This window comes from Dipodomys merriami, unplaced genomic scaffold (assembly GCF_024711535.1).
Source record: "Dipodomys merriami isolate MVZ:Mamm:240054 unplaced genomic scaffold, mDipMer1.0.p SCAF_508, whole genome shotgun sequence".
Taxonomy (NCBI): Eukaryota; Metazoa; Chordata; class Mammalia; order Rodentia; family Heteromyidae; genus Dipodomys; species Dipodomys merriami.
This window is the reverse complement of record NW_027206078.1, coordinates 175,276-203,172: the sequence shown is the minus strand read 5'-3', so window position 1 is coordinate 203,172 and position 27,897 is coordinate 175,276. Positions and strand designations below refer to the sequence as shown.

Here is a 27,897-nt window from a genome sequence, read left to right as displayed (position 1 = left end):
AGCTGAAGCAGCAGCAAAGGCAACAGTGGTGGTGGTGAAAGGGCAGTGAAGAGTTACAGAAAGTGAACGGGGTGAGGAACAAAAGTAGAGAAACAACAAAACACTGGCTGAAGACAACAAACTATAGTGGTGGTCACTTGAAGAGTTCTAGGGAGCTGCCAAGCCTAGTTTCAAGGGTCCAGTCAGATACTGGTGGTTCATGACTGTATTCCTAGCTACTCAGGAGAATTGAGAATTATGATTCAAAGCCAGAAGTGGAGCGACGACTCAAGAAGTATGGTACTAGCATTGAGCAAAAATGCTCAGGGACAGCTCCAAGCCTTAAGTTTAAGCCCCAGGTCTGGCAAACACACACACAAAAAGAGTCAAGGGTCCAACATCCTAGGGCCAAGTGACCCTACCTTGGGCCCAATAACTGTAACATAGTGCTGTAGGAGCAAGGATGCCACACCTGAGGGCTGAGCTGGTGCTGTCTGCTACTGCTGCTAGTCAAGGATTACAATAACTTCAAGTGCTGGTGCCACCCAAAGCCAGAGCAGCAAGCCTCCAACCTGAGTGCCGTAAGTCTCTGGCTACTAAGTCTTGGAGGAACAGGCCCCAACCTCTTGGAGCATTTGGATCTGCCAGTCTAGCATTGAGCACTCAAGGGCTATGGACAGAAGAGCTTCTTTTCTCTTACTTGTGATTTCTAACTGGGGAGAACAAAAGGACCCCAGAGAGCCAACTGTTAGAAAGAACATGGTTTGATACATACCTATTCAAGGTCCTGGCTCCTGGATTTCTTCACACTTGTCATGGTTCACAATATTTGCTCATTTGAGATGCTGGAGTATATAGCTGAGATCCATCCTATAAACTGTTCACTGCTGCCGCCTGGAGTCCTATTGACAACAACCTTTATCAAGACTATATGAAACAAGCTGAAGAGACCAGAGTGATATGATGGCCTGTCCATTAGGGATATTAGGAGCCTACTACTCTAACTTGAATCTGTCTATCTTATGAGTGCTGCCACGTGGCCTTAGCTTTTACCATCATCCAAACATATAACCTCAGAACAGCATGTTGGCGCAGAAACAAAGAGGATGAAGGACAGAGGAAGAAGAGAAAGTTTACTAAGCAGGATGCTAAATTTACACAAACCTGAAGTGCTAAGTTAAAGCATAATGTGCTAGGAAAATGGAAAATGGAAAAGGAACAGACTGGACTCGATTGTCAACAGGTGAGGATTTTTTTTTTTTTGACAGAGAGGGGCACAGACCTTCCCATGGGTTTGGAGGGTGTGTGAAGGACTGGATTTTGGGGTGGGTTATATATATATATATTTTTTTTTTGACCAGTCCTGGGGCATGAACTCAGGCCTGGGCACTGTCCCTGAGCTTCTTTTGCTCAAGGCTAGTGCTCTACCACATGAGCCATAGCATCACTTCTGGTTTTTTCCATTTATGTGGTACTGAGGAATCAAACCCAGGGCTTCATGCATGCTTAGGCAAGCACTCTACCACTGAGCCACATTCTCAGCCCATATAAGGTCTGAACAAGGAAGCAGAGGATAAAAAATGAGCTACGGTCTCTTGGAGGCCAAGGGTGGTGTCCTTGGTCAGGCCCAGAGTGGAATGCTCTACCTGGGGTAAGGGGCTTTCAGCTAAGTCAAGGTCAGAATGACCTTCCTGCAGTGGGACACAGGAGCGCCCATCTGGTGCTGTGCTTGACCTGGGGGAAGAAGGCAGGAGTCAATCTTGCATATTCCATCTTCAGATACATGAAAAGATGGGCTGAGAGGGGAGCAACCTGGGAGTTAAGAGAACAAAGTAGATTCCCACCAAAATGACCACTCCCTTGTGAAATCAATTCAGCTTTGCGGGTTTCAGTGTTTCAAGAACTTTCTCTTTGCCGCAATAGCAAGGGCAGGTCCAAATCCATGAAATAAGCATCTATACCAATCCAATTAGTTACTCTTGCCAATCACCAGACCACTGCTCTAATAGTTACTAAATCTGAAATCAGGACATAGCCTGAAGAAATCTGCCATGATCAGTATGAGAGTCCTGCCATCACAAAATGAAGTCAGACAGGAGACTTAAAATGAACAAGAATGTCAAGGTTAGAGGGATCTCAGGGATAACCTGAAGGTGCAGAGGGGAACCCGGGCCAATGGTAGCCCCACTGGGCCTCCTAAGAACTTGTCCTTGGCCAAACCAAGGAGAACCTCCATGTTAAAGACAAACAAAACACCTCACACTTTCACCTCAGGAAAGCTCTGTGAGAGACAGCCAGGAAGTTTATGGGCTGATGTCACTGGAAAATGGAGAGAAATTTTCTCAGCTGTGGAAGACATCTCCTGAACAGAAGGCTGACCTTGTCTCCCTGAAGGAGGGCTTGCTGGGGGCGCCTGGAGCACAAGCTGCTCCCTAGCACACATCAGGGCCACAGCGGCAGTCCCCAACGAGAGAAGCCCTTCCAATGTAATGGTGTCTCTCACTGCATGGATAAACCCCAATGAACCCTACTGGAAACCCCCATGTGAGCCACGCTGTGGCATCCTGTAGGACGGGGCAGCAGCCTGGCCTTCCAGGCACAGGCTAGTCAGTTTAGTGGACACGGGCACAGCACCCTAAGTCACATACAGGACATGGGCAGTCACTGGTATCTACTTCTCACAATTAGGAGAGACACTTCAGCTCAGCCATGGTCTTCAAAGTCTATACACTGAAGACAAGGAGCCCCATGCAGGGACAATAGTGAACCTCTGAAGATAGCCATGCCCCATTCTCGGGGCCAAGACAGGCCTCCCACTCCTGAGCCACAGCAGACCTGCCAGAGAAGAGCATGCTCATTCAGCTCATTCAATGACTGGGTACCTGTAGGAAAAAAACCAAACACACTCGCTTTTTCCAACACTACTCCTAAAACATAAACTGAAGTAAGGTGGCCGGGCCTAAATGATTTCCTGTGGACTTCCTGGGGCCCAGGCAGGAGATGGGGGCTGTCTACCCAGCCCCAACGCCCAGAGGCAAGGTGAGCTGTCCTCTCAAGGGCAGATGCCTGGCTTACAGAAGTGCAGATGTCACAGTCTTAGGAGAGCTGAGTGCTCTGATTCTGCATGGATTAGCTCGAATGGCTTGAACCACCCGGCTCTGAGTAGCCTCTAAGCATACTCATATGGAAGGTCGAGGCCTATCTTCCCTGGATGGAAAGGTCTGCTGGTACCTGAGTATGTCCATGTAAGGTCTTCACGGTGCAGTGCAGGAAAGTGATCCCTGGAGACAGGGGCGGGCATTCGGCTGATAGGTTACTGAACCTGCCAGTCTAGCACCTGGGACTGGGAGTGTCCTGTGTCCCTGCCCCCCCCCTCCCCAGGATGCCATGCTGTGAGTCTCCGTGCCTCCTGGCTTGTCCCTGGTCATATGGCGTTCCAGTTCAGCTCTCCACTGGAGCTGCACTGGTTTGTTGGTATTGTTTTGTTCTTTCTTCCCTCTCTGTCTGTTTCCTAACTGTGTTAGGTGTATTTAGGGGCTGCAGGCCTTTGTAACAACTGGCTGCATGCAGCCTGCTAACTGTGTAATAGACTCCAATATTCCATCTACCTAAATGTGGCTTCTGGGATAATTCACCTTACAACAAAACCACTTCTGACCACAGATACCAGAGTTCCCCGTCCCCCCACTAGTCAGCAATACGTTCTAAAGTAGACATCAACCAGGTGTTCTCCAGTCCAAGTCCATTCCAACAGTACTTCCCTGAAGACAACAGCAGATCCCACCAATTCAGGACCCAGTCCCCAAAATGTCCTCCAATTCTAATGTCAATGTCACGCCCAGGCTATCTTTCTGTGCTTCTGACAGACCAAATATAAGTCTGGGTTCCCAAGACACTTCCCAGCCCTCCTTTGTGGTTTTTATGGAGGCTTCATTACACTGGTATGGCTGATAAAGCCACTGGCTACTCACTGATAATCAGCTCAACCTCAGGCTTGGTCCCTTACCTGGAGGTCAGAGGTAGGACTAAAAGTCTCAATCCTTGGATCCTGCTTAGACTTCTCAGTGATCACTCCCACCTCAAAGCTACCTAGGGGTGGCCAGCCAACAGTGAGCTCACTAGATACAAAAGACATCACTGGGGGCTGGGAAGGTAGCTCAGTGGTAGAGCGCTTGCCTTGCATGCCTGAGGCTCTGGGTTCGATTCCCCAGCACCACATAAGCAAAAAGAAAAAAGCCGGAAGTGGCACTATGGCTCAAGTGGTAGAGCACTAGCCTTGAGCTGAAGAGCTGAGGGACAGCGCCCAGGCCCAGAGTTCAGGCCCCATGAACGGACCCCCCCCTCCCAAAAAAAAAGACATCACTGCAGAGATTCAAAGCATCTTTGGTGTTATACACTACGAAAAGAACAGATCCCAAAAACATACCTGGCATCCTAGCTCCCCAGGGTTGAAATCTCAGGAAGATCTGAGGCTGGCCTGGGTAAAAAAAATTTACAAGATCTTATTTGAACTAATAAACAGGGCCAGTGGGTGCACGTCTATCTTCCCAGTTACACAGGGGGATCTTAGTTTCAGGCCAGCCCCAGCAAGGAAGTTTGCAAGACCTCATCTCCACAGAAAAAAGCTATTAGTAGCAGTGTACCACTAACCAGGTTAGGAAGTGTAAATAGGAGGATTGTGTCCAGGAGGGCATGGGCAACCATCAAGGCCCTATCTCAAAATTAACCAGACCAAAAGGGGTGGAGTATGGCTCATGCAGTAGAACACATGATTAGCAAACAAGAAGCCCTGAGTTGGGGCCCTAGTACTGCCAAAAGAAAAGACAAATCACTTCCAAGATTATCAGGATCTTAGGAGTTACATTCCAGAAAACAGTACATACATTTCACAGTCTCACACACAGCACAGAGAGTGAGTTTAGCGGTTACATGTCCCCAAGGGACTGCTCCTGAACATACGCAACTGGGAGGAATTCCATGGTCACCAAGTGAAGTTGTGCACACACTCCCCTGAGCATCAGTGCCCAGCATCCCAGACCCAGAGGAAGCACGCTGTGGTTCCAGCTGCAAGACCTACAGCTCTGCCACAGACTTTTGAGACCTGGGAAAAGTTACCTCACACATGCACCTCGCTTACTCTCACCTCAAAACAACATCAGCTAAATTCAAGAGAAAAGAACAGAAAGCAGAAAAATGAAGAGGGGACCAATCAAAACCTAGTCCTTAGGACATTACAAACAACAAATATGAGAAAGCTATGCAAGTTTGACAAATACTGAGAAAGAAGCAAAGGAGAAACATGGCCACAACTTTTGCTACCAAAGATTTCCAGGGCACCTTTCCCAGGAAGCCAAAGTAAATGGGCGTTAAGTGGAAGGACAGAAGTGAGAAAAATATTCCCACCATGCCTCAGAAGCTGCCGGGCTTCTGATCCCACCGGTCCTTCTTACCGGTTTTGTGCACCTGGCTGACTCTCCCGGACAGTCCCTGGGAAGGGGATGTGACCCTTGATCCCCTGGAAGGTCGGGCCTTCCCCAGAGGCTCTGCATCAGGGAAGTGGGATGTGGCCACAGGCGGAAGCATGGCAACCTCTTTCATTTATCAGTCCACAAGCCTGCTCTAGGATCTCCAACTTAAACACACAGGCCCCTATTCCTCAAATGCCTTGTCTCTCAGCTATTTCCTCCACAGAGACAATAATCGTCCTTTGCTCATTCTTTCACTTGTGATTAACTAGCCATGGATTTGGCTTAGTACAAAATCTTCCTTCCCCACAAGGCAAAATAACATGATGACCTTCAATGTCACCACAAGGCCGATTCCACCCAAACTTATCTAACAAGCCCAGGAACTCTTGAGGCTCCAACTAGACATCCAGTGGTCTTTGGGTTCCACCATGCCACATCTACCAGGCAAATCCAACTTGATCAGCATCACCACCAACTGCTCATCTCGTTGCCTGCTGGGTACCTCACACTTGACTAGCCTCTCTTCTCAACAAAGACTCAAGAGTTTTCCTACATCCCTCCAAGGGAGGAGGAAGGGACCTCAGCCTGACCGGTAAACTACCCATCAACAAGTCCTGGCAGCTCTCAACTGACCTCTACCTCCATACCCACTACTCTAAGGCAGAGGTAACAAACACCTATACAACTCCTCCACATACCTCCTCTCTTTATCCCCCAACTAATTAGTAGTTATAAAACAGAATTATAAACTATTACTCTCTGCCAAGACCATCTGTCAACATAAAATAGAAAAGTGTATCTCAGTGGCACAGTATGTGCCTAGCACACAGGAGGTCCTAGGTTATGAAAAAAAACACATCAACAAAAAGACAACCCCAGAACATTGCAAAGAAGCAAAACCAAAAGTCAATTACAAAAAAAAAGTCACCCTTCCCAATTAACTTTGAATGAAATTACTGTGGGTGTGGCCCGTGCTTCTGCCTGGCCTCAGAGGATACTGCTCACTGTTTTTCCAGAATCCGAATGGCACTTCCAACTTCAGACCTCTGCTTCAATGGTATTTTCATCCTTCCAAATGCAACATCACACTTGAGTTTGTCCAATTGTTTACAAAGCTGTTAACTCAGTCTGCACAGCAGAAGCATATGTGCTGAGTTGGCCTGTCACATGTGGAAATATAGATTGTGTCCATATCTGCATTGTGTCACATTCTGCCTGGTTCTCCAATGATGCTCCATTCTTGGAACTCTTATTTGGTGCGTGCCTGCTATAATCGGGGACCTGTCTGGAACCAAAGATGCTATGAATCTAGAGACCTACACTGACCTTGTACATATGGAGCAGAATGACTGTAGGAGACCATGGCAGGAAGCCCTGGGTGCCTGAGCCTGATGCGCACAAGTGACGCTCTTGGAGAATTAAGTCGATGGTCACATGGCCATGAATCCTAATTCACTGAGATTGACATAATGGGTCTCTTTCAGCATTTCTACCACACATGTGCCCCTGAGTGAGTCTCAATAGCAAGTAAACACCCTATTTTTAGTTAATTTCCAAAGTAACAGAACAAGCAACATTTTGCACACCTTCCACCACCTCGGATTACAAGGCTGGGCGGGAGAACAGTGGGGTAGTGTGTGCACCGCGGGGGCGGCCTGGCGCTGTTTCCATTACCTGCCCTCCTACTCCGCAGCAGACCCTCTTTCCACTCCCTCACAAGTTCCCTTCCCCACCCTGGGAGGCTCAGTCATGTTGTCTGGGGTGTTCATCCTAACACCCTATTCACAGGGATGCTGTTTCCGCCCCATTTCCTCTAATGTACTAACTTCACTCCCCTTCCTGTTGTTTTTTTTTTTTTTTTTTTTTGAGGTGGTCCTGCCCAGGAGGCTCAGACTCTGTAAGTGTGGGTGGGGCCCAGGATGTGGATCACTAGCCAGTTCTAAGCTACTGTGGGGGCTGTCTAGGGATGTACACCTGTGCTGCAGACCTCTCTCCAGGACCCATGGGCACAAAGTAACACCAGAGGGCCACCGTGTGGACAAGAGGAAACATAACACCAAACATCTCACCAGAGAACTCACTGTCCCAGCTATGGAGTCAAGGCTCAGTTGTTTCCAAAGATCTTGGGAACCAAGGGAATCTGCTGATCTTGACCTCTTTTTCTCCTGGAACTAGGTCTCTGTCACAGAGGTGCAGAAATTCCTCCTGAGAAATGCCTACCTGAACTTCATACTGTGCTAAAAAAAGTTTTACATCTGTTCTCACACAATCAACATAGGAGACTTCTGTAAACCCAAAAAATGAGATTTCCCCCCCCCATCAGCAAGCAAGAAATGCTGCACCAAGTGAATACTAGCTATATGTCTTCTAGTTCAATTTAGTTATGGAACTGCCTGGAGAAAGGGTCAGACCCTTTAGGTTAAGGGCTCAGTCCCTAAGATGGCTCTCATTTCAGATTACAATCAACTCTAGGATGTCATATATATGTATGTATGTGTGTACGTATATGTATATATATATATATGTATGTATACAGTATCCTATATAAATGTATCCATGTCCCTTCCTTGGATTGGATTTTTCTCAAGTTGCTTATAAAACTGAAAGAAAGGACTGGGAAGGTGACTGGGAAGGTAGAGTGCTTACCTAGCATGTATGAAGCCCTGAGAACCACATAAGCAGAAAAAGCTGAAAGTAGCGCTGTGGCTCAAGTAGTAGAGCGCTAGCCTTGAGCTGAAGAGCTGAGGGACAGCTGAAGAGCTGAGGGACAGCGCCCAGGCCCAGAGTTCAAGCCCCACGACCGACAAAAGAAAAAGAAAGAAAAAAGCTAGAAGTGGCGCTGTGGCTCAAGTGGTAGAGCGCTAGCCTTGAGCTGAAGAGCTGAGGGACAGCGCCCAGGCCCAGAGTTGAGGCCCCACGACTGGAGGGGGGGTGGGGGGGAGGGAGGGAGGGAGGGAAGGAAAACTGAGAGAAACAGTTTAACTTATGTTTACTTGTAGGCACTGCCCTCAAGGAACTTCCACCTGTCGGGCTTCCTGGACGTTCTCTGGACTCCGCAGACGTCCTTTCACAGAAGCTTCACTACACAGGTACTGCTGATTACACCAACAGGACGGAGGCTATATATGTATACACATACACGTGCATATAAACACGCACACACAAGGTGCCTGTGTAGGAGGGCACGAACCCTTGCAGAGAGAAGGAGATGGAAAATACGCTCTGTGCAGACGATTTAAAGGCCCCCACGGATGAGACTGTTTTGTGGCTCGTATTTCTGAGACAAGGTCTTGCCTCCGTCTTCCCCGTCACGAGACTGCGTTTTAGCTTCTCTGGGCATTTCTTTTCTTACCATGACCACATCCACCATGAAGAATACCGCAGCTCGCCGGGCGCCGCTGGCTGGCGCCGGTCACCCCGGCCGCTCCGGAGGCCGAGGTCTGAGGCCCGCGCGGGCGGACCGCCCGCACCCTACTCGGGAGGCCGGGAGCGCGCTCGGGGGCGGCGGCCCGGGGCTGCGGCCCCGCCAGCCCTCCCTTCCCAGCCGCGCCGCCCCCCCCCCGTGCTCCCCGGGCCCCGCCACGGCCCAGGCCCCGCGGTCCGTCCACTCGCGCCGGGCCCGCACCGCGCCCTCCCGCCAGCGCCCGGGTCGGCCGGGGTCCGCGCGCGGGGCGGCGGCACGCCGGCGCCGCCGCTCACCTGAGGCGGGAGGGCGCGGGGGGAGCGCGCACCCCGGAGCCCGGCGGACCGCGGGACGCCAGCCACCGCCGCTGCCGCCCGCCGGGAGACGCGCGCTCCGCGCCTGCGCCGGAGGCGGAAGTGGGCGGGCGCGGGCGTCCGGCCGGCGCGCGCTGCTGGAGTTCCGGCCGGAACGCGGCGCCGCTGCGAGTCTGGTTCCGACCGCGCGGCTTTCCCCGCCGGAACCGCGGCGGGTACTTCTCGACCTCCGCTCCCCGCGGGGCTGGGGGGGCGCGGCCTGGCCGCGGGGTCCGGGCCGCGCCCCGACGCCGGCCATGGACCGCGAGACGCGCACCTTCGCCGAGCGGCACTTCCGGAGCCTCGAGGGCCGCGTCCTCGGCGGCGGCGCGGCGCCGGCCCGCGCGGCCTTCATCGCGGCGCCCGCCGCCTTCTCCTACGCCGACTTCGTGAGGGGCTTCCTGCTGCCCAACCTGCCCTGCGTCTTCTCCAGCGCCTTCACCGAGGGCTGGGGCAGCCGGCGGCGGTGGGTGACGCCGGCGGGGAGGCCCGACTTCCAGTACCTGCTGGACAAGTTCGGTGAGGAGGGGCGCGACGCGGGGGGCGGCGGGGGGCGGCGGGGGCCGGGGGCGGCGGGGGGCGGCGCGGGCCGGGGGCGGCGGGGTCGGCGGGGGCCGGGGGCGGCGGGGGCCGGGGGCGGCGGGGGGCGGCGGGGGGCCGGGGACGGCGGGGGGCCGGGGACGGCGGGGGGCGGCGCGGGCCGGGGGCGGCGGGGGGCGGCGGGGGCCGGGGGCGGCGGGGGGCGGCGGGGGCCGGGGGCGGCGGGGGCCGAGGGCGGCAGGGGGCCGGGGGCGGCGGGGGCCGAGGGCGGCAGGGGGCCGGGGACGGCGGGGGCCGGGGGCGGCGGGGGGGCGGCGGGAGGCGGCGGGGGGGGGGGGGGCCCGGGGGCAGCGGCGGGGGGCAGCGCGGGGGACCGGGCCGGCCGGGGGAACCGAGGGCCCAGAGCGGCGGGGCAGGCATGGAGAATGGAGAGCCCCGGGGCAGCTCTGAGCACCTGTCTCCAAGCATGGGATGTATCCACGGCCTCCAGAACTGGCGTGGGAGAAGTTAGGAAGGTGGAGGGGACCTGAACCCTCAACCCTGGTCCGAGCAATGGCGGAAGGGGCCGGGATGGTTTTCCAGGATGCACTGCAGACTCCGGGCCGGCCAGGACCAGCACGTGGAAGGTGTCACCCAGGCCAGTCTAACCTGGAGCGTGCCAGGCGCTGGCTTGGAGGGTGGTAGAGTACAGGACGCAAAGTACACGACTGTTCTCACCCACGTATGTGCTGTCTTCTTCAGGAGATGTGATTGTACCTGTTGCCAACTGTGGAGTCCAGGAATACAACTCAAACCCCAAGGAGCACATGTCCTTCCGAGACTACATCAGCTACTGGAAGGAGTACATCCAGGGGGGCTACAGTTCCCCTCGGGGCTGCCTCTACCTCAAGGATTGGCACCTGTGCAGGTAGTGGGTGGCCCTGTCTACAGCCCCTGATGTGCTTTGGTTTCAGTGGTGGCCATGTTGGCATTCCATTGGAAGTCAGCATATCAGCCTGGCAGCCCAGTGGTGGCCACAATGAGTAACTTGGTTCTTACACATTTGGACTGTGATTTTTATTTTTTTGTCGTGGGGCTTGAACTCTGGGCCTGGGCACCATCCCTGTGCTCTTCAGCTCAAGGCAAACCCTCTACCACTTGAACTACAGTACCACTTCTGGTTTTCTAGTGGTTTATTGGAGATGTGTCTCACAGACTTTCCTGTCCAGGCTGGCTTTGAACTGTGATCCTCAGATCTCAGCCTCCTAAGTAGCTAGGATAACACGCCCAAGCCACCAGCACCTGGTTTAGGATTACAGGCATGAACTACCAGAACCCAGCTCTGCCTTAGGATTTTTTTTACTTTGTGATGGTCCAAAATGCACAATGCATTCAGTAAATCTGTCCCTCAGATTTCAAGATTCCCCTTTTCCTGAGCTAGCAATGTAGTCTGTGTTTCCTCTGACTGGCCTAAAAAAAAAAAAAAAAAAAAAAGGCAGAGGGAGGCAGGAAAAGCAATGCCCAAATGGGTTTTTTTTATGATGAATAGGGGTTTGCGAAGTGCACCAAGACATATGTGTCTGTCAGAGAAACCCATATGGTGTTTTGGCATCTACAAGTGGTTTGTTGCTACTAGGTGTCAGCTCTGTCTTGTCTGGCTAGGACTCGTGTGAGCATGAATCTAGGCAGCTTCTCCAGTGCAGTATTGTTTGAGCTGTGTCTTCCCTGGGACTGGTATAAAATGTTTCTGTGGTTGGGGTCTCATTGCTGAGAATGAAAGGGCTCACAGGCAACTTTCATGCTTGGCCTGCAGCCTGGAATCTGATAGCAAAAGTTGAGTAGTTCATTGGCGATAATGAAGAAATGGAAGAGCCAGGGCCATTGGCTCATGTCTATAATCCTAGCTACTCAGGAGGCTGAGATTTGAGGATCACAGTTCAAAGCCAGCCCGGGCAGGAAAGTTCAGGAGACTTTTTTTTTTTTTTTAGGGGGGGTCCAGTCATGAGGCCTGAACTCTGAGCCTGGACACTGTCCCTCAGCTCTTCAAGGCTAGCGCTCTACCACTTGAGCAACAGCACCACTTCCGGGTTTTTTCTTTTTGCTTATGTGGTTCTGAGGAATCGAACCCAGGCATGCATGACCAGCCTTCCCAGCCCATGGAGACTCTTATCTCCAATTAACCACCAGAAAACCAGAAGTGGTGCTGTGGCTCAAGTGGTAGAACACTTGCCTTGAGCTGAATGAAGTTCAGGGAGAGCGCCCAGGCCCAGAGTTCAAGCCCCACAACCAACAAAAAGAAAAAAGAAATGGAGGAACACCAAGTGCTCAGAGTTCCCAATGTAGCCAGAAGCCAAAATCCTGGGATTGGGGGAGAATGGCCACTGTGTGTGCTAATGCCAGGGCACAGTCCACCCCAAAGCCACTGCCATACTTACTATCCTGGGCTGAGCATGTGAAGGGTTTCACCTGCCAGGTTGGTCTTAACCCCATATGGTATGGGTGGGGTGCAGTGTGGGCTCCTGTGGTAGCCTCCTCTGTACCTGTGCTCTCCACAGGGAGTCTACAGTGGAGGACTTGGAAGATGTGTTCACTCTTCCCGTGTACTTCTCATCTGACTGGCTGAATGAGTTCTGGGATGCTCTGGATGTAGATGACTACCGATTTGTCTACGCAGGGCCCAAGGGCAGCTGGTAATGTCAGACAGTGTCCACAGGTACCTGGTAAGGGGAGGGGTGGGGGCTGTGACTGCCCTTTGTGCATAGAGACCTCTGGGGAGCCGGCTCGAGGGCCCCTCAGGAGAACCAGGGCCCACTCTGAACCCCACAAGGCATAAACCAGGAGGCCTTGCTGCAGGTCGCCCTTCCACGCGGACATATTCCGCTCCTACAGCTGGTCAGTCAACATCTGTGGGAGGAAGAAGTGGTTGTTATTCCCACCTGGGCAGGAAGAGGCCCTGCGTGACTGTCATGGCAACCTGCCCTATGATGTGACCGCCCCTGTGCTCCTGGATGCCCGCCTGTATCCCCGGTTCCAGCACAGCAGCCCGCCCCTGGAAGTCCTGCAGGAGGCTGGAGAGATGGTGTTTGTACCCAGTGGGTGGCACCACCAAGTGTACAACCTGGTAAGGTGGGCACACAAGGTCCTGCCCTCAGTGGACCCTTCCCTTCACACAGCTCCTATTTCCTCTAAGGGGTTAGCTCCTGACCCTCCTGACCCTCCTGACCCTCCTGAAAGTCAGGGTTGGATGAGCAGCAGACCAGATGAAGCTGTGGAGTTCCCAGTCCCTCGCTTTACTCCCTGCCTTATTCCTGCCCTGTGCCTATTCAATCTGAGCCCTTTTCCCACCCTCCAGCCCGGGTCCCTTTTGGGTTGGCACTGTGGGTCCAGCCTCCGTGGGCTGAGCACCTGGCACGTTCCAGGGTTGCTCAGCTAGCACCTAGGCCTGACACTCAAGGTCAAGGGATAGGGAGATAGGCTTGTGCGCCCATGGTGCCTGCTGTGGACTTGGTAGCTAGCCTGTGCCCTGCCCTCCAGGATGACACCATCTCCATCAACCACAACTGGGTCAATGGATACAACCTGGCCAACATGTGGCACTTCCTACAGCAGGAGCTCCAGGCTGTACAGAGGGAGATAAGCGAGTGGAAGGACTCCATGCCCGACTGGCACCACCACTGTCAGGTAGGTGGGTGGCCAAGACAGGCAGAGCAGAGGGCAGCAATCATGTATGCAGTCTGAGCCTAGCGCCAGGGCAGACATCCAGGGCTTGCAGCGCACTGCAGAGCACTGGCGACCAGGCTGTCCTCAGAACCTGTCTCATGGGTTCCTGCCCTGGTCTGTAAGGACAGCTGGTATTGGGATCCATTGTAAGCTGGGGCCACATCCATGGCTCTAGCCCACAGGGCTCACTGGCCTTTCTGCTCTGCCCAGGTCATTATGAAATCCTGCTCCGGGATCAACTTTGGAGAGTTTTACCACTTTCTGAAGATCATTGCTGAAAAGAGGCTCCTTGTCCTAGGGCAGGGGCCAGAGGTTTTCAAGGACAGCCCGGGACCAGGACTAGGCCAGCAGCAGGCTGCATTTGATGTTAGCCGCCTTGTGGAAGTGCTGACCTCTCTGATCACACACCCTGACTTCCAGAGAGTAGACACCAGCACATTCTCACTGCAGCCAGAAGAGCTGCTTGCACAGCTGAAAGACGCCATGTCCAGTACTGCAGCCCTGTAGTGCCTGTGGGAAGTTACAGCACTGGGAGTGCCAGTGCGCAGCAGACTTCTGCCTCTGACTCCTTCATGAATTACAGGCTGTAGCAAGGCGCCAGCGGCTCATGCCTGTCATCCTAGCTACTCAGGAGGCTGAGATCTGAGAATCAGGATCAAAGCCAGCCTGGGCAGGAAAGTCCATGAGACTCTGATCTCTAATAAACCACCAGAAAACCCGAAATGGCATTGTGGCTCAAGAGTTAGAGCACTGGCTTTGAGCTGAATAGTTGAGGGACAGTGCCCAGGTGTTGGGTCTTCGTCCGTCCCACAAAAGACGGACGGGGTCCGAGGAAAGGTAAGTGCGGCGCTCGCCCCGTTCCCTAGCCTCCCTCAGCCCAGGAGACAATCAGACACAGCGGGGAGCCAAATCCAGCAGGTAGAAAAACTCTTTTATTAACAGAGAGCAGCCCCTTTTTAAAAGACAAAGAGGGTGGGTGGTATGGTAAGGGAGGAAGAGGAACCAATCACTGTCAAGGTCACACCCTATCATTCACCTGAGCCTTCACAGGCTGGTTAGGTACTGATCGGCAGGTCAATTGGGGTCTGCCCACTCTACTCTCTCCCAGCGCCATCTTTGCTGCCCATGTGCTCCACACCCAGGCCCAGAGTTCAAGCCCCATGACCAACCCCCCAAAAATACAGGTTATAGCTGGGTACTGGTGGCTCATGCCTGTAGTCCAGCTACTCAGGAGGCTGAGATCTGAGGATCTCGGTTCAAAGCCAGCCAGGCAAGGAAATCCATAAGACTCATCTCCAACAAACCACTAGAAAACCAGAAGTGGCTTAAATGGTGCAGTGCTCCCCTCAAGCTGAAGAGTTAGCACCACTACCCAAACCAAAAGAAAAGAGACCACTCCCTGCCCTCTTGTGGCTGGAGAGGCCTCTGCTGAGCAGGCAGCACCACTCTCCTGGGCTGCTGATCCTGGCCCTCGATCTCTGGAGGTTTGGCTGGCTCGCCACCTGAGCCCACTGAGATTAGGTAAGTGTTCATCTTGCCTACCAAAAGCCTGCCAAGGACTTCACAGTGTGTGCCTCAGGGGCTCCAGCTCTGCCTGGGCCACAAGTAACTGGGCAATGCGTGACAGAAGCTGGCTTGTTAAGCTGTGTGTTGTCCACCCACATCTAGAGGCACCAGGACTAAGTGGCCAAGACACTCAGCCAGGTGCCCGGGATGGAGCATCAGTACATAAGGAACCTTCCCCACAGCACCATGAGCAGCCTGGGCTCCTGTGCCCTGCCTAGCACACTAGCTATCTTGTAGGAGCAGAACCAAACACAACAAAGGCAGAGGGAACACCAGCATTGTGACAATCTCTCCCCACCCATGCTGTCCAGCCCTCGGGAGGGAGCGCCTGCTGTACTGGCTAGTCTATTTGTCAGGTACTTGGAATCTGAATTGACAGGCTGTCCCCTAGCCAGACTACAAGCTCCTATGACACCCTATACCTCAGACACCAGCGTGAGAAGTAGCTTAAAACTCCTGATTTTGAGCCGGGCGCTGGTGGCTCACGCCTGTAATCCTAGCTACTCAGGAGGCTGAGATCTGAGGATCACGGTTCAAAGCCAGCCCGGGCAGGAGAGACCGTGAGACTCCTATCTCCAATAAACCACCAGAAAACCGGAAGTGGCGCTGTGGCTCAAGTGGTAGAGTGCTCGCCTTGAGCTGAAGAGCTGAGGGACAGCACCCAAGCCCAGAGTTCAAGCCCCATGACCGACCAAAAAAAAAAAAAAAAAACTCTTGATTTTGGGCCACTGGGTTGATGTATAGGTGGGCACGTAGGGCTGGGTGTGGGTGGTATGGGTTCTTCTACAGCTGCTGATTTTCACCTTTAACCTCATCCACAATCCTGCCAGACCTTATCCCCCCCCCCCTCCCCATAAGGGTTTTAGATGGGACTGGGGTCTGTCCCACCTCTCCCTCAAGCTAGAGTTCACTCACCTTTTCAGGTAGGTGGTCTCATCAGAACAGAGGAAGGTGATGTCGGCCTAGCAGCCACATCTTATATCCTGGATGCAGCCTCCTATGAAGTCCAGTGGAACTGGCTGACCCCCAGCTAGAATGGAAGCCCAGGAAGAAGGCAGCGATTTGATGTGTCTGATAAACTATGCTAGGTGCTGTCAGATGAACCACAACAGTGCCATCCAGGCTTAGAGCTCCAAGGACCGGCCTCCCGCTGGAACTGCAGACCTTTTAGGAACTAGGAAAGTATTGCTCTGACCTGCAGTTCTACGGGGCGAGGACTTCTTGGGGAAAAGGAACTGGAAATGGTCACAGCTCCTCCAGAGGCCCCACTACAAGGCCTGATGTTGGGAAATTCTTTTCTTGCCTGGGTGGGGTCTTGCACTGAAGAAATCCAGTTGTTTCCTACAAGATGGTGCTCAACCTGCACTGCAGGCTCCACCTTACTGTCTTTGGCATTAACTAGAACCCCACTGGAGGCCTGTGCATCTGGCCACAGATGGGCCCTATTTAATCAGGTGAGTGCTCTTCATAGTGGAAATAGTTCAGGGTGAGGGAAAATAAAAATAGCAATGGCTTCATATTATTTGCTTGAGCCTGTACCAAAAGAAATGTCTCAATGAGTGCTCAAGGGCTACTGAGGCTAGAATGCTGTCCTGCCTCTGAGGACCTGACCTGGGGAGGGATGTCTAGGGCCCTGGTTCCACCCACTTAGGGACAGTTCACACACATGGTCCAGATAAAGATTAATACACACATGATAGAGCATGGAGCCACTGGCCAAACACCTTGTTGCAGTTGATACCAATGAGAAGAGGTGAGTAAATGGAGAGTGAATGAAGATAAAACGAGGAAGGCTAGAGAGGACAGAAGGGAGGTTGGATGGGAGACAATGCACATGTGCATATATGGTAGTGTCTTGATGGAGGATTACATTATTTTGGGACACATTCAATTTACCAGTCAGGACTACGAGATGAGTACCTACACACGGAAAAGATGGGAACAAGAGGTAAAATCCATAGCGTGCAGACCAAAGCTAGAGCCATCAAAAAGTGGGTTCTACTGATGTGACTTATAGTGAATTGTATAGCCAGTTAGTCAAGTGTAAGTAATTGAATTTAAGCAGATGGCTTTTCGTTGAGACGCACACAACTTTCAAACAATATTAACTATGTTTGGTCCATTTTATTTTAGCAGTGTTTCCAATAGCCTTTCATTTACACCATTGATTAGCAAGGAATTACGGCTAGACACTAGAAAAGACTAACAGTAATTTCTCTTATGTAGTCATATTCAAATGGAGAAGTGTACTACACAAGCTATTAAGGCCTACAGAGGAAGGGGACCAGTAGCAGGGAAAATGCATGGTAGGTATAAAGAACCTGAGAGGCTTGTTGTTTCTCATGGATATGTAATTGGTTTTGAATATTTGAGCAGGGAGAAAATTGAAACGCTTTACTTCAGAACAAGAGTTTAATGCTATACTAAAATGTTTTAAAATACTATTACAACACTGAATCCAACAATATAAAGAGATGAACATTACATGATTTAACCCAGAAAAGCAATGCCGTGGGGGAGGGGTTGGTGGGAGAGCAAAGGAGGGGGAAATGATGCATGACAGGAAATGTACTCATTGCCTTGTTCATGTAACTGTAACTCCTCTGTACAATACATGACATTCCCAGTTTGTGTTATCATATATTTTTATAGATAAAAAAATGAAGGCATATCCACTTCCTGTACAACCATAGTATTTACCTTATAATGGAAAGTGAAAAAGTTAAGCACTTACCATATCCCTTATATTCTTAAGGCTCTTATCCAAACTACATACTTCCATTTTGTTTTTTTTTTTTGGGGGGGGGTCAGTCCTGGGGCTTGAACTCTGGGCCTGGGCGCTGTCCCTCAGCTCTTTAACTCAAGGCTCGCTCTCTACCACTTGAGCCACAGCTCCACTTCCGGTTTTCTGGTGGTTTATTGGAGATAGTCTCAGGCTTTCCTGGTGGGCTGGCTTTGAACTGCAATCCTTAGATCTCAGCCTCCTGCATAGCTAGGAATACAGGTGTGAGCCACCATGCCCAGCAGTACTTCCATTCTTTAAGGGGAAATATATAGAAAGCATTGGCATATTTTAAATTTTATCTGGATTTTCTGTAATGAGTCCTTTTGTGTTTGACAGAAAATGGAAAAACTGAACTTTCCCATATTCCTTGTTTACAGGACTTTCTTCCAGTATGGGTTTTTCATGTAATCGAAGTGGAATATGTGAAGTCTTTAATAAAATTTCCTATATGTGTAAGGTTATCATGCAATGTGAATTTTAAAGCCAGGAAACTTGTCTAGTCACATTCATTATTCACAGCTTCTCTCCCATGAGCACTTTCATCTTCATGAGAACTGAAACTTCATCCAGACAGCTTGCTTTTCACTGTCAGTGCTGTATTCGAGGTCAAGTGTAAGACAGTTATGCAGAAACTTTTTATGCAATAAAGGGATTTTCTCCAACACAATTTCTTTCGTGTTTACAAAGGAAGCCCATTGTTTGCATTAACTGGGCTTTTCTTCAGTATGAATAGTCCCAAAGATTTGGGAGGTTCATGGGAGCAGTGATAGCTCAACACTGTTTACAGTCATGTGGTTTCTCTCCAGTATCATACTTTCCCATCGATTACCTTCATTGGGAAAATGAAGATTTTCATTTACAGTCCATTTCCAATGTTTTGTCACATGTATTTGAAAACTTGTGAGAGAACGAGGATTTGCACATTATTTAGATTCAGAGGTTCTCTCCAGCTTTTGAATGGAGTTAGAACAGAAGGTTCTCACACATTATTTATATTTATAGGGATTTCCACAGGATGAGTTTGTTCATGTTTTCGAAAGGACTTTAACGACAGAAAGCTTTGCAATTGTTTAAGCTGTAAGGTTTCTCACCAGGATGCATTTGTGCATGACTTCAATTGCAAGTAATTTGACTAAAGGCTTTACCAGTGTTTACTCATAGGACCTGCCTCTCTCCAGTATGGTATCTTTGATGTATTTTCAATATACTAGAAAAAGCAAAGGCTTTCCCACATATCTTGCATTTAAAAGGTCCGTTGCCAGTGTGCCTTAGCCTGTGTATACGAACACTTGAAGGAGAACATAAAGCTTTACCACACTGCTCACATTGATAGGACTTCTCTCTACTATGAATTCGTTTATGTGTTTGAAATGAACTGGGATAACTGAAGGCTTTCCCACACTGCTTGCATTCATAGGGCTTCTCTCCAGTATGAAGTCCTTCGTGGTATTTAACCGACTTGGAATAGCGAAAGGTTTTCCCGCAGTGCTTACATGCATAAGACTTCTCTTCAGTATGAGTTCTTTCATGGTTTTGAAGGTTATTGGCACGACTGAAGGGTTTCCCACAATGTTTACATTTATAGGGCTTCTCTTTAGTATGAGTTCTTGTATGTATTCTAAGTGTACTAGGGTAAGAAAAGGCTTTCCCACACATAACACATTTATGAGGTCCATTTCCAGGGTCCATTACCCTGTGTCTTTGATCACTAGTGAGAGAAGTGAAGGATTTGCTATATGATTTACATTCATTGGACTTCCCTGCATATTCTTCACTCTCATGTGAGTTGTACATAGAATGACTTCCAGTGTACCTATTAAGAAATGAGTGACATATTAAGACATCACATTAACTACATTTACATGGTTTTTCAATACTAGGAATGATTTTTCAGATTAAGAGTTGGAATCTCACTGATAGTTTGCCCACACTGAGTTTTATGAAGTCACTCTACTCTGAGTTCCGTGCAAAGATAGAAGTACATTATTACTGATTGGTTTACTAGTTCTATTGGTTTACTAGTTCTATTTACTAACTTGGACTTACATTACAAACAATTTAAAAGGCAAAGTACAGACTTCCTACATTTCTCAATTATTTGGAAATAGATCAATTCCATTGTAACGTGGTCTTTCAGCAGTTACCATCTAAGAACTGATAACCACATAGAAAGTTTTTAAGCTATATTTAGAACGTAAATATTTTGAAGACTGAACATCCATGTTGCATTCAAGTAAATGTTTCTGGGGAAAAACTGCCAAAAATAAAAGTGCTTTTTGTTTGGTTTATTAAAAAAAAAAACACATGTAGGAGCTGGGAAGGTGGCTCAGTGGTAGAGTGCTTGCCTTGCATGCATGAAGCCCTGGGTCGATTCCTCAGCACCACATCAGCAAAAAGATAAAAGCCGGAAGTGGCGCTGTGGCTCAAGTGGTAGAGTGCTAGCCTTGAGCTGAAGAGCTGAGGGACAGCACCCAGGCCCAGAGTTCAGGCCCCATGACCGGACCTCCCCCCAAAAAAACAAAAGCACATGTGCAACAGCTTCTAGAACATTGCTTCATCTTATGAGTACAAATAACTAGATTTACCCAGGCTTTTTGTTTTGATCATCAATGGCTTGGTCTTCCCATTCATTTCCTAAAATGTAGACCCAGAAAAAATTATGAATCATTATGAATTTCAAAGAAATAATAGATTTGAGCTGCACTGTATACTATAATCAAATGTGAAATTCACAAAACATTCCTTTTCCATGTTCCAAAATGATGGCTAAAAGTATCCCCACCTGTCCTCTATTTGATTAAGTAAAGCTTACCTACAAAAACCAAGTTCCTGAAGACTTCCTTCATCACATCTCTGTAGAGATTCTTCTGGGAATCATTTAGGAAATCCCACTCCTCTTTGGTGAAGTTCACGGCTACTTCCTTCAAAGCCACTGAGTTCTAAAACATTCCACATATGAGCAGGGGAAGTGAGATTGACAGCACTGGGAATCTATACTCCTTAGGTATGATATTCACAGGGTCTGGTGATCCCGATATTCCATGATTTGGTTATCTAAAATGTTACTTTCCCTCTGTATTCACTTCCTTGCACACAGTTGGTGACAATGGAACAGAGCTACTCAGAAAAGCAACAGCAGAGTAGAAACCCTTCCAAACTACTGCATTTAGGTAGCAAGGTCTGTTACTGGGATGCCTCTAATTTCTTTTCATACTGTATATATCTCTAATTCCTGTTATAACTAAGTCCTACACTCTCTGCAAAAAATTATTAACATTTGGGAGTACTCATTCTTAAGTGATGTGTGTCAGAATTTAGGAGAAATCCTATATAAGCCTAAGTGTTAAGTGATTCACATGCCAGGCCCTAATGGCTCAGGCCTGTAAATAAATACTAGCTACTCAGGAAGCGGAGATCTGATGATGACAGTTCAAAGCCTGCCTAAGAAGGAAAGTCTGTGAGACTCTTAGCTCCAATAAACCACCAAAAAGCCGTAAGTAGAGCTATGGCTCAAGTGGTAGTAGAGCAGTAGCCTTGAGCCAAAAAACTCAGGAACAGCTGAGTTCAAGACCCAGGATTAGCCGGGTGCTGGTGGCTCACATCTGTAGTCCAGGCTACTCAGGAGGCTGAGACCAGAGGATCGAGGTTCAAAGCCAGCCCAGGCAGGAAAGTCTGTGAAACTCTTATCTCCAATAAACCACTAGAAAACCGGAAGTGGCGTTGTAGCTCAAGTGGTAGAGCGCTCGCCTTGAGCTGAAGAGCTGAGGAACACAGCCCAGGCCCAGAGTTCAAGCCCCGCGACCGACAAAAAAAAAAAAAAAGACCCCATTATCAGCAAAGAGAAATTAAGAAAAAAATTAGCAACACAGTTCCTAAACTGTTTAGGCAAAAATATGGCATTTACTGAACAACTTTTCTTAAGTTACTATTATTTCCTTTTTTACAGTTTTTCCTAGAAGAACAGCACAAAGGCTCTAACAGCCTTTCCTGGTAGACCAAAATTTCATGCTGGCTATTACAATTTGTTAATTGGCGGAAGTGATCCTATTCTGTGTGCCTATATCAACAGAACACTTTGGAAGTTTGTAAGTGGCTTACTCCCTACCAAATTTATCAATGTAATAAACAAGATTGTGATCAATAAAGAGAACACTGACATTTCCTGCTGGTTAATATCAAAGCATAATGGGAAAAGGGGAAGATATTATGTACTCATAACCATAGCTAACATAATATTTCATGCAAATAAAGGCTTTGCTTCCATCAGTTTCTAGAAAACAAGACAATGATATCTGTTCTCTACATTCTTGGTAAACATGAGAAATGTGCTACTGGAGATAATGGGAAGAAAACCCAAACATTCCAGATTTGAAAGGACATGCACATACAGCTTTGGAGACAGAGATAAAAACCAAATGATTGGCACTACAGATAAAGCTAGGTACATGCAAAGCCACACAATCTCTCATTCACCCTCAGAAGAAACAGCCCACGTGAACTTAAAGATGCTACGAGGCACCCAGTCCTGACCTTTGCACACTACCACCTTTCTACCCTTCCCTCACCAATGGCCACCATTGGTATTTCTTTTTTTTTTTTTTTTGGGTCCAGTTGTGGGGCCTGAACTCTGGGCCTGGGCGCTGTCCCTCAGCTCTTCAGCTCAAGGCTAGTGCTCTACCACTTGAGCCACAGCACCACTTCCGGCTTTTTTTTCTTTTTGCTTATGTGGTGCTGGGGAATCGAACCCAGGGCCTCATGCATGCAAGGCAAGCACTCTCAACTTCCCAGCCCTTCTTGTATTTCTTGTTTCCTAGAATGTCAGCTTCAAGTGGACAGGGATATTTGTGCAGACTTATTCACTGTAGTATCTACTTTAAGACTTGTTTCACCGGAGATTAATACTTGAGAAGTCACTACTGAAAAGGAAAATGCATGTGCAAGTTTTAAACTTCATTACAGTCCCGTGTATTCCCAGAGTAAATTGTTTTCAACTTCATTTCCTATGATGGACAGTGTCATCATGACCCTAGCCAATTCCTAGAAATGGAGTGAGTCAAATGAGTTCGAAATATAGGTTCACACAAAAATCTGCAGTTTAGCTGGGCACCGGTGGCTCATGCCTGTAATCCTAGCAACTCAAGAGGCTGAGATCTATGGATCGTGGTTCAAAGCCAGTCCGGGCAGGAAAGTCTGTGATAATTTTATCTCCAATTAAGCACAGAAAAAGCAAGAAGTGGCACTGTGGCTCAAGTGTTAGATCACTCACCTTGAGCTGAAGAGCTCAGGGACAGTGTCCAGCCCCAAGTTTGAGCCCTAGAACTGGCCAAAAAAATAAAAGAGCAAACCAAGCTTGGTTTGTTGGTGAATATGAAAATGCCAGAAGTAGCCGGGCGCTGGTGGCTCACGCCTGTAATCCTAGCTACTCAGGAGGCTGAGATCTGAGGATCACGGTTCAAAGCCAGCCCGGGCAGGAGAGACCGTGAGACTCCTATCTCCAATAAACCACCAGAAAACCGGAAGTGGCGCTGTAGCTCAAGTGGTAGAGTGCTCGCCTTGAGCTGAAGAGCTGAGGGACAGTGCCCAAGCCCAGAGTTCAAGCCCCACGACCGACAAAAAAAAAAAAAAAGAAAAAAGAAAATGCCAGAAGTGGCGCTGTGGCTCAAGTGGTAGAGGGCTAGCCTTGAGCTGAAGAGGTGAGGGACAGCGCCCAGGCCCAGAGTTCAGTCCAACTGACCAAAAACAAAAAGAAATAGATGCCTAAGAATAGCCAATAGGGCTAATGGTCAACGTATTTTCCAGAACACCAAGAAGTGTTACACACTGGATCCTTTGGAAACACTAAATTCAGGCATGTTTGTGTATCCTGACAATAGGAACTGGGCTTAGGGGAGATAATGTCCAAGGGAGGAGTTACTGCGAGGATCCCTGGGTCAGGTCTTCCTGCACAGGGCCTCCAGCTACTCTCCTGAGAGGCCGCACCCTAGATCTCAAGCTCTATTCGGGAAAGAAGTGACCAGGAATCTCAGACACTGCACAGACCACGACAAGGCAGCGCTGGGCTCGTTATGTCCACCTCCAGCAGTTTTGAAACACTGGGCTAGGGAGAAGGGACAAATTTCCCTGTAAAGTTTCCCAAGAAGATGCTCAATCCAAAGATTCTGGTAAGGTATCTGTGCCAAGAAAAGAAATGGGGAGAAATGGCTGAAATTTCTACAGGAGAGCATTAGGTATTTTATTTTAATATTTTTTGGGGGGTCTGGTCGTGGGGTCTGAACTCTGGGCCTGGGCGCTGTCCCTCAGCTCTTCAGCTCAAGGCTAGCGCTCTACCACTTGAGCCACAGCGCCACTTCCGGTTTTTTTCTTTTTGCTTATGTGGTGCTGAGGAATCGAACCCAGGGCCTCATGCATGCAAGGCAAGGGCTCTACCACTGAGCCAACTTCCCAGCCCAGCATTAGGTATTTTATTCATTGATTACCTTGATGTGAAATATTAATAGATATCCCTTACTGTGTAACGAAAATGACAACTTAATTACCATTTCTACAATAAATAATACAGGACTCTGTATTCACACACAGTGAGACCTATTAAAGAGGATACTCTTAGGAGAGGAGCACAAAGGAGCAATGTTTAGATGCATCTGATCATACAAAATAATATTTATTCAAATGAACTCCAAGAAATGGGAAAAGAGGTCTTTTTCCTCTGTTGCTGTTTTCCTCTTTGGCTTGTTTAATTATGTCTTTGGGAGGGTGAAGATGGGGCACAGAATTGGAGGAACAAAGAGTGAACAAATGCAGTAGTGGTACTCACTACACATTGTTAAGAATAAGCCATACAAGCCGGGCGCTGGTGGCTCACGCCTGTAATCCTAGCTACTCAGGAGGCTGAGATCTGAGGATCGAGGTTCAAAGCCAGCCCTGGCAGGAGAGACCGTGAGACTCCTATCTCCAATAAAACCACCAGAAAACCGGAAGTGGCGCTGTAGCTCAAGTGGTAGAGCGCTCGCCTTGAGCTGAAGAGCTGAGGGACAGCTCCCAGGCCCAGAGTTCAAGCGCCATGACTGACAAAAAAAAAAGAGTAAGCCATACACTTTGATATACATTATACTTACCTGTATATTTGTGGGAGAGTGGGGAAGGACACAGATTCCGAAAAAAAGGGTGAAAAAGTGCAGCTGTGGAGCCTGGTAGGCACTGATGAAAGTAACTATACAACTTACCGGAGGAGACAGGATGGAAGAAATGGAGAGAATAAGGGAACAGATGACATTGTAGAAAAGGAACGGTAATGTAACCCCTCTGTATATCACCTCTATAATAACAAACCTCTATAATAAACTACAAAATTTGTGGATAGGAATGGGAGGGAAAAAACTGGAGAGAGCAAGAGAAGGGGTAACATTATGCAAAAAGAAATGTACTTTTAGCTAGTCTGAAGTGGCTCATGCCTGTAATCCTAGCAACTCAGGAGGCTAAAATCTGAGGACTGTGGTTCAAAGCCAGCCTGGGCAGCAAAGTCATGAGACTTTTTTGTTGTTCTTTGATTCTTTATTTTTTAAATACATAATTTACTGCAAAGATACTGTACTGAGGGCTTACAATTACATGAATGAGTTTCCATGAGACTCTTATCTCCAAGTACCCACCAGAAAATTGGAAGCAGTGCTCTGTCAAGTGGTAGAGCACTTGCCTTGAGCTGAAGAGCTCAGGGACAGTGCCCAGGGCATCTTGGTGGGTGATGAAGACTTTCTCATGAGACTGTGAACTGAGTGCTCTGCCAACCTGCCCCTGCCCATGATCCTACCTAGGACCCTCCACCATGCCCACCAGTGCAACATGCGTCCTGTCTCCTCAGGTGGAATCCCTGTGTAATATTAATATGTATTTTCTATTAGGCAAGAGGAAGTCTGTTGATAGTGTTGTTATATGCTAATTCAGTCCCAAGATACAGAGAAGCCACATTTTGAGAGGTACAATAGGGGGTCTTCATTTGAAGGCCAGCAACTGTGGGCAGACCCATATCCCCCAGAAACTTGCAGCTTCAAGTATACTTAATACTGTTAGGAAAGGGAGCCATGGAGGTAGTAAAGAAAGAATGGAAAAACCACTTCTACAGACCAGATCAACCCTAGTGGGGAGTTAAATTAGGGTGCCGCGTTGACCTGCACAGAGTCAGAAGCAAGGCCAGGTGAGAAATGGCAGCCAAGGTGTGCCACTGAACAGGGCCCTGGTCAGGGCCGGTGTCTCTGCAGAACATGGGGAGGACCAGGTAGGTCAGCCAACCCCCAGCCCCACCCAGCCTCTAAGAACCCATTGCCCCATCACCGGTGACAATACTACTCCAGGAGCTGGTGGACATTCCCTGCTGTTCACAGGGCTGCCAAGGTGCCCAGGTGAATCCAACTGCTTACCACCCACCATGCTGCCAAGATGGCCAGCTAACACAACTTGTTACCACCCATGATGCTGCCAAGATGACCATCTAACTCAACTCCTTACCACCCACCATGCTGCCGAGATGGCCAGTTAACCCAACTCCTTACCACCCACCATGCTGCCAAGATGACTAAACCCAACTCCTTACCATCCACCATGCTGCCAAGATGACCAGCCAATCCCAACTCCTTACCACCCACCATGCTGCCAAGATGACCAGCCAATCCCAACTCCTTACCACCCACCATGCTGCCAAGATATACAGCTAAACCCAACTCCTTACCACCCACCATGTTGCCAAGATGGCCAGCTAAACCCAATTCCTTACCACCCACAATGTTGCCAAGATGGCGCCACTACTCAACTCCTTATCCTCCACCATGCTGCCATGATGACCAGCTAAACCCAACTCCTTACCACCCACCATGCTGCCAAGATGACCAGCTAAACCCAACTCATTACCATCCACCATGCTGCCAAGATGGACAGCCAAACCCAACTCCTTACCACCTACCATGCTGCCAAGATGGACCACTATACCCAACTCCTTACCATCCAGCATGCTACCAAGATGACCAGCTAAACCCAACTCCTTACCACCCACAATGCTGCCAAGATGACCAGCTAAACCCAACTTGTTACCATCCACCATGCTCCCAAGATGGCGCCACTAACCCAACTCCTTACCACCCACCATGCTGCCAAGATGGCCATCTAACCCAACTCCTTACCACCCACCATGCTGCCAAGATGGCCAGCTAACCCAACTCGTTACCACCCACCATGCTGCCAAGATGGCGCCACTAACCCAACTCCTTACCACCCACCATGCTGCCAAGATGGACAGCTAAACCCAACTCCTTACCACCCACCACGCTGCCAAGATGGCGCCACTAACCTAACTCCTTACCCTCCACCATGCTGCCAAGATGGCCATCTAACCCAACTCCTTACCACCCACCATGCTGCCAAGATGGGGCCACTAACCCAACTCCTTACGACCCACCATGCTGCCAAGATGACTAAACCCAACTCTTCACCACCCACCATGCACCACTAACCCAACTCCTTATCCTCCACCAAGCTGCCATGATGACCAGCTAAACCCAACTCCTTACCACCCACCATACTGCCAAGATGACCAGCTAAACCCAACTCCTTACCACCCATCATGCTACCAAGATGACTAAACCCAACTCGTTACCATCCACCATGCTGCCAAGATGGACAGTCAAACCCAACTCCTTACCACCTACCATGCTACCGAGATGGACCACTATACCCAACTCCTTACCATCCAGCATGCTACCAAGATGACCAGCTAAACCCAACTCCTTACCACCCACAATGCTGCCAAGATGACCAGCTAAACCCAACTTGTTACCATCCACCATGCTGCCAAGATGGCGCAACTAACCCAACTCCTTACCCCCCACCATGCTGCCAAGATGGCCACCTAAACCTAACTCCTTACCACCCACCATGATGCCAAGATGGCCACCTAAACCCAACTCCTTACCCTCCACCATGCTGCCAAGATGGCGCCACTAACCTAACTCCTTACCACCCACCATGCTGCCAAAATGACCAGCTAAACCCAACTCCTTACCACCCACCATGCTGCCAAAATGACCAGTTAAACCCAACTCCTTACCATCCACCATG

General features: G+C 49.4%; 2 protein-coding genes and 1 long non-coding RNA gene across 8 annotated transcripts in view; 1 reads left to right on the top strand and 2 right to left on the bottom strand.

Moving 5' to 3' along the window:
- The window catches only part of LOC138810731 (synaptosomal-associated protein 47-like), a 36,216-nt gene extending 26,982 nt beyond the window's left edge, over positions 1-9,234 (bottom strand). Inside the window, exons 1-2 of one of the 6 annotated variants that reach the window (XM_069997920.1) lie at positions 9,147-9,230; positions 755-881 (exon numbers count right to left, since the gene is read on the bottom strand). The gene's annotated coding sequence lies outside the window, so the exon portion shown is untranslated. The other 5 variants (XM_069997919.1, XM_069997924.1, XM_069997922.1 and 2 more) reach the window with 5 other exon arrangements.
- Positions 9,235-9,341: 107 nt separating this feature from the next.
- On the top strand, positions 9,342-14,165 carry LOC138810729 (2-oxoglutarate and iron-dependent oxygenase JMJD4-like). The gene is made up of 6 exons (XM_069997917.1): positions 9,342-9,722; positions 10,485-10,650; positions 12,278-12,412; positions 12,576-12,843; positions 13,257-13,403; positions 13,653-14,165. Exons 1-6 carry the CDS (start codon positions 9,461-9,463, stop codon positions 13,947-13,949), a joined length of 1,275 nt encoding a protein of 424 aa, XP_069854018.1. The 5' UTR covers positions 9,342-9,460; the 3' UTR covers positions 13,950-14,165.
- Positions 14,166-17,131: 2,966 nt separating this feature from the next.
- LOC138810730 (uncharacterized) lies at positions 17,132-21,233 on the bottom strand. Its single transcript, XR_011367233.1, has 3 exons — positions 20,606-21,233; positions 20,379-20,427; positions 17,132-19,606 (listed from the first exon to the last, which is right to left on the bottom strand). It is a non-coding gene; the product is annotated as an uncharacterized lncRNA (long non-coding RNA).
- Positions 21,234-27,897: the final 6,664 nt, after the last annotated feature.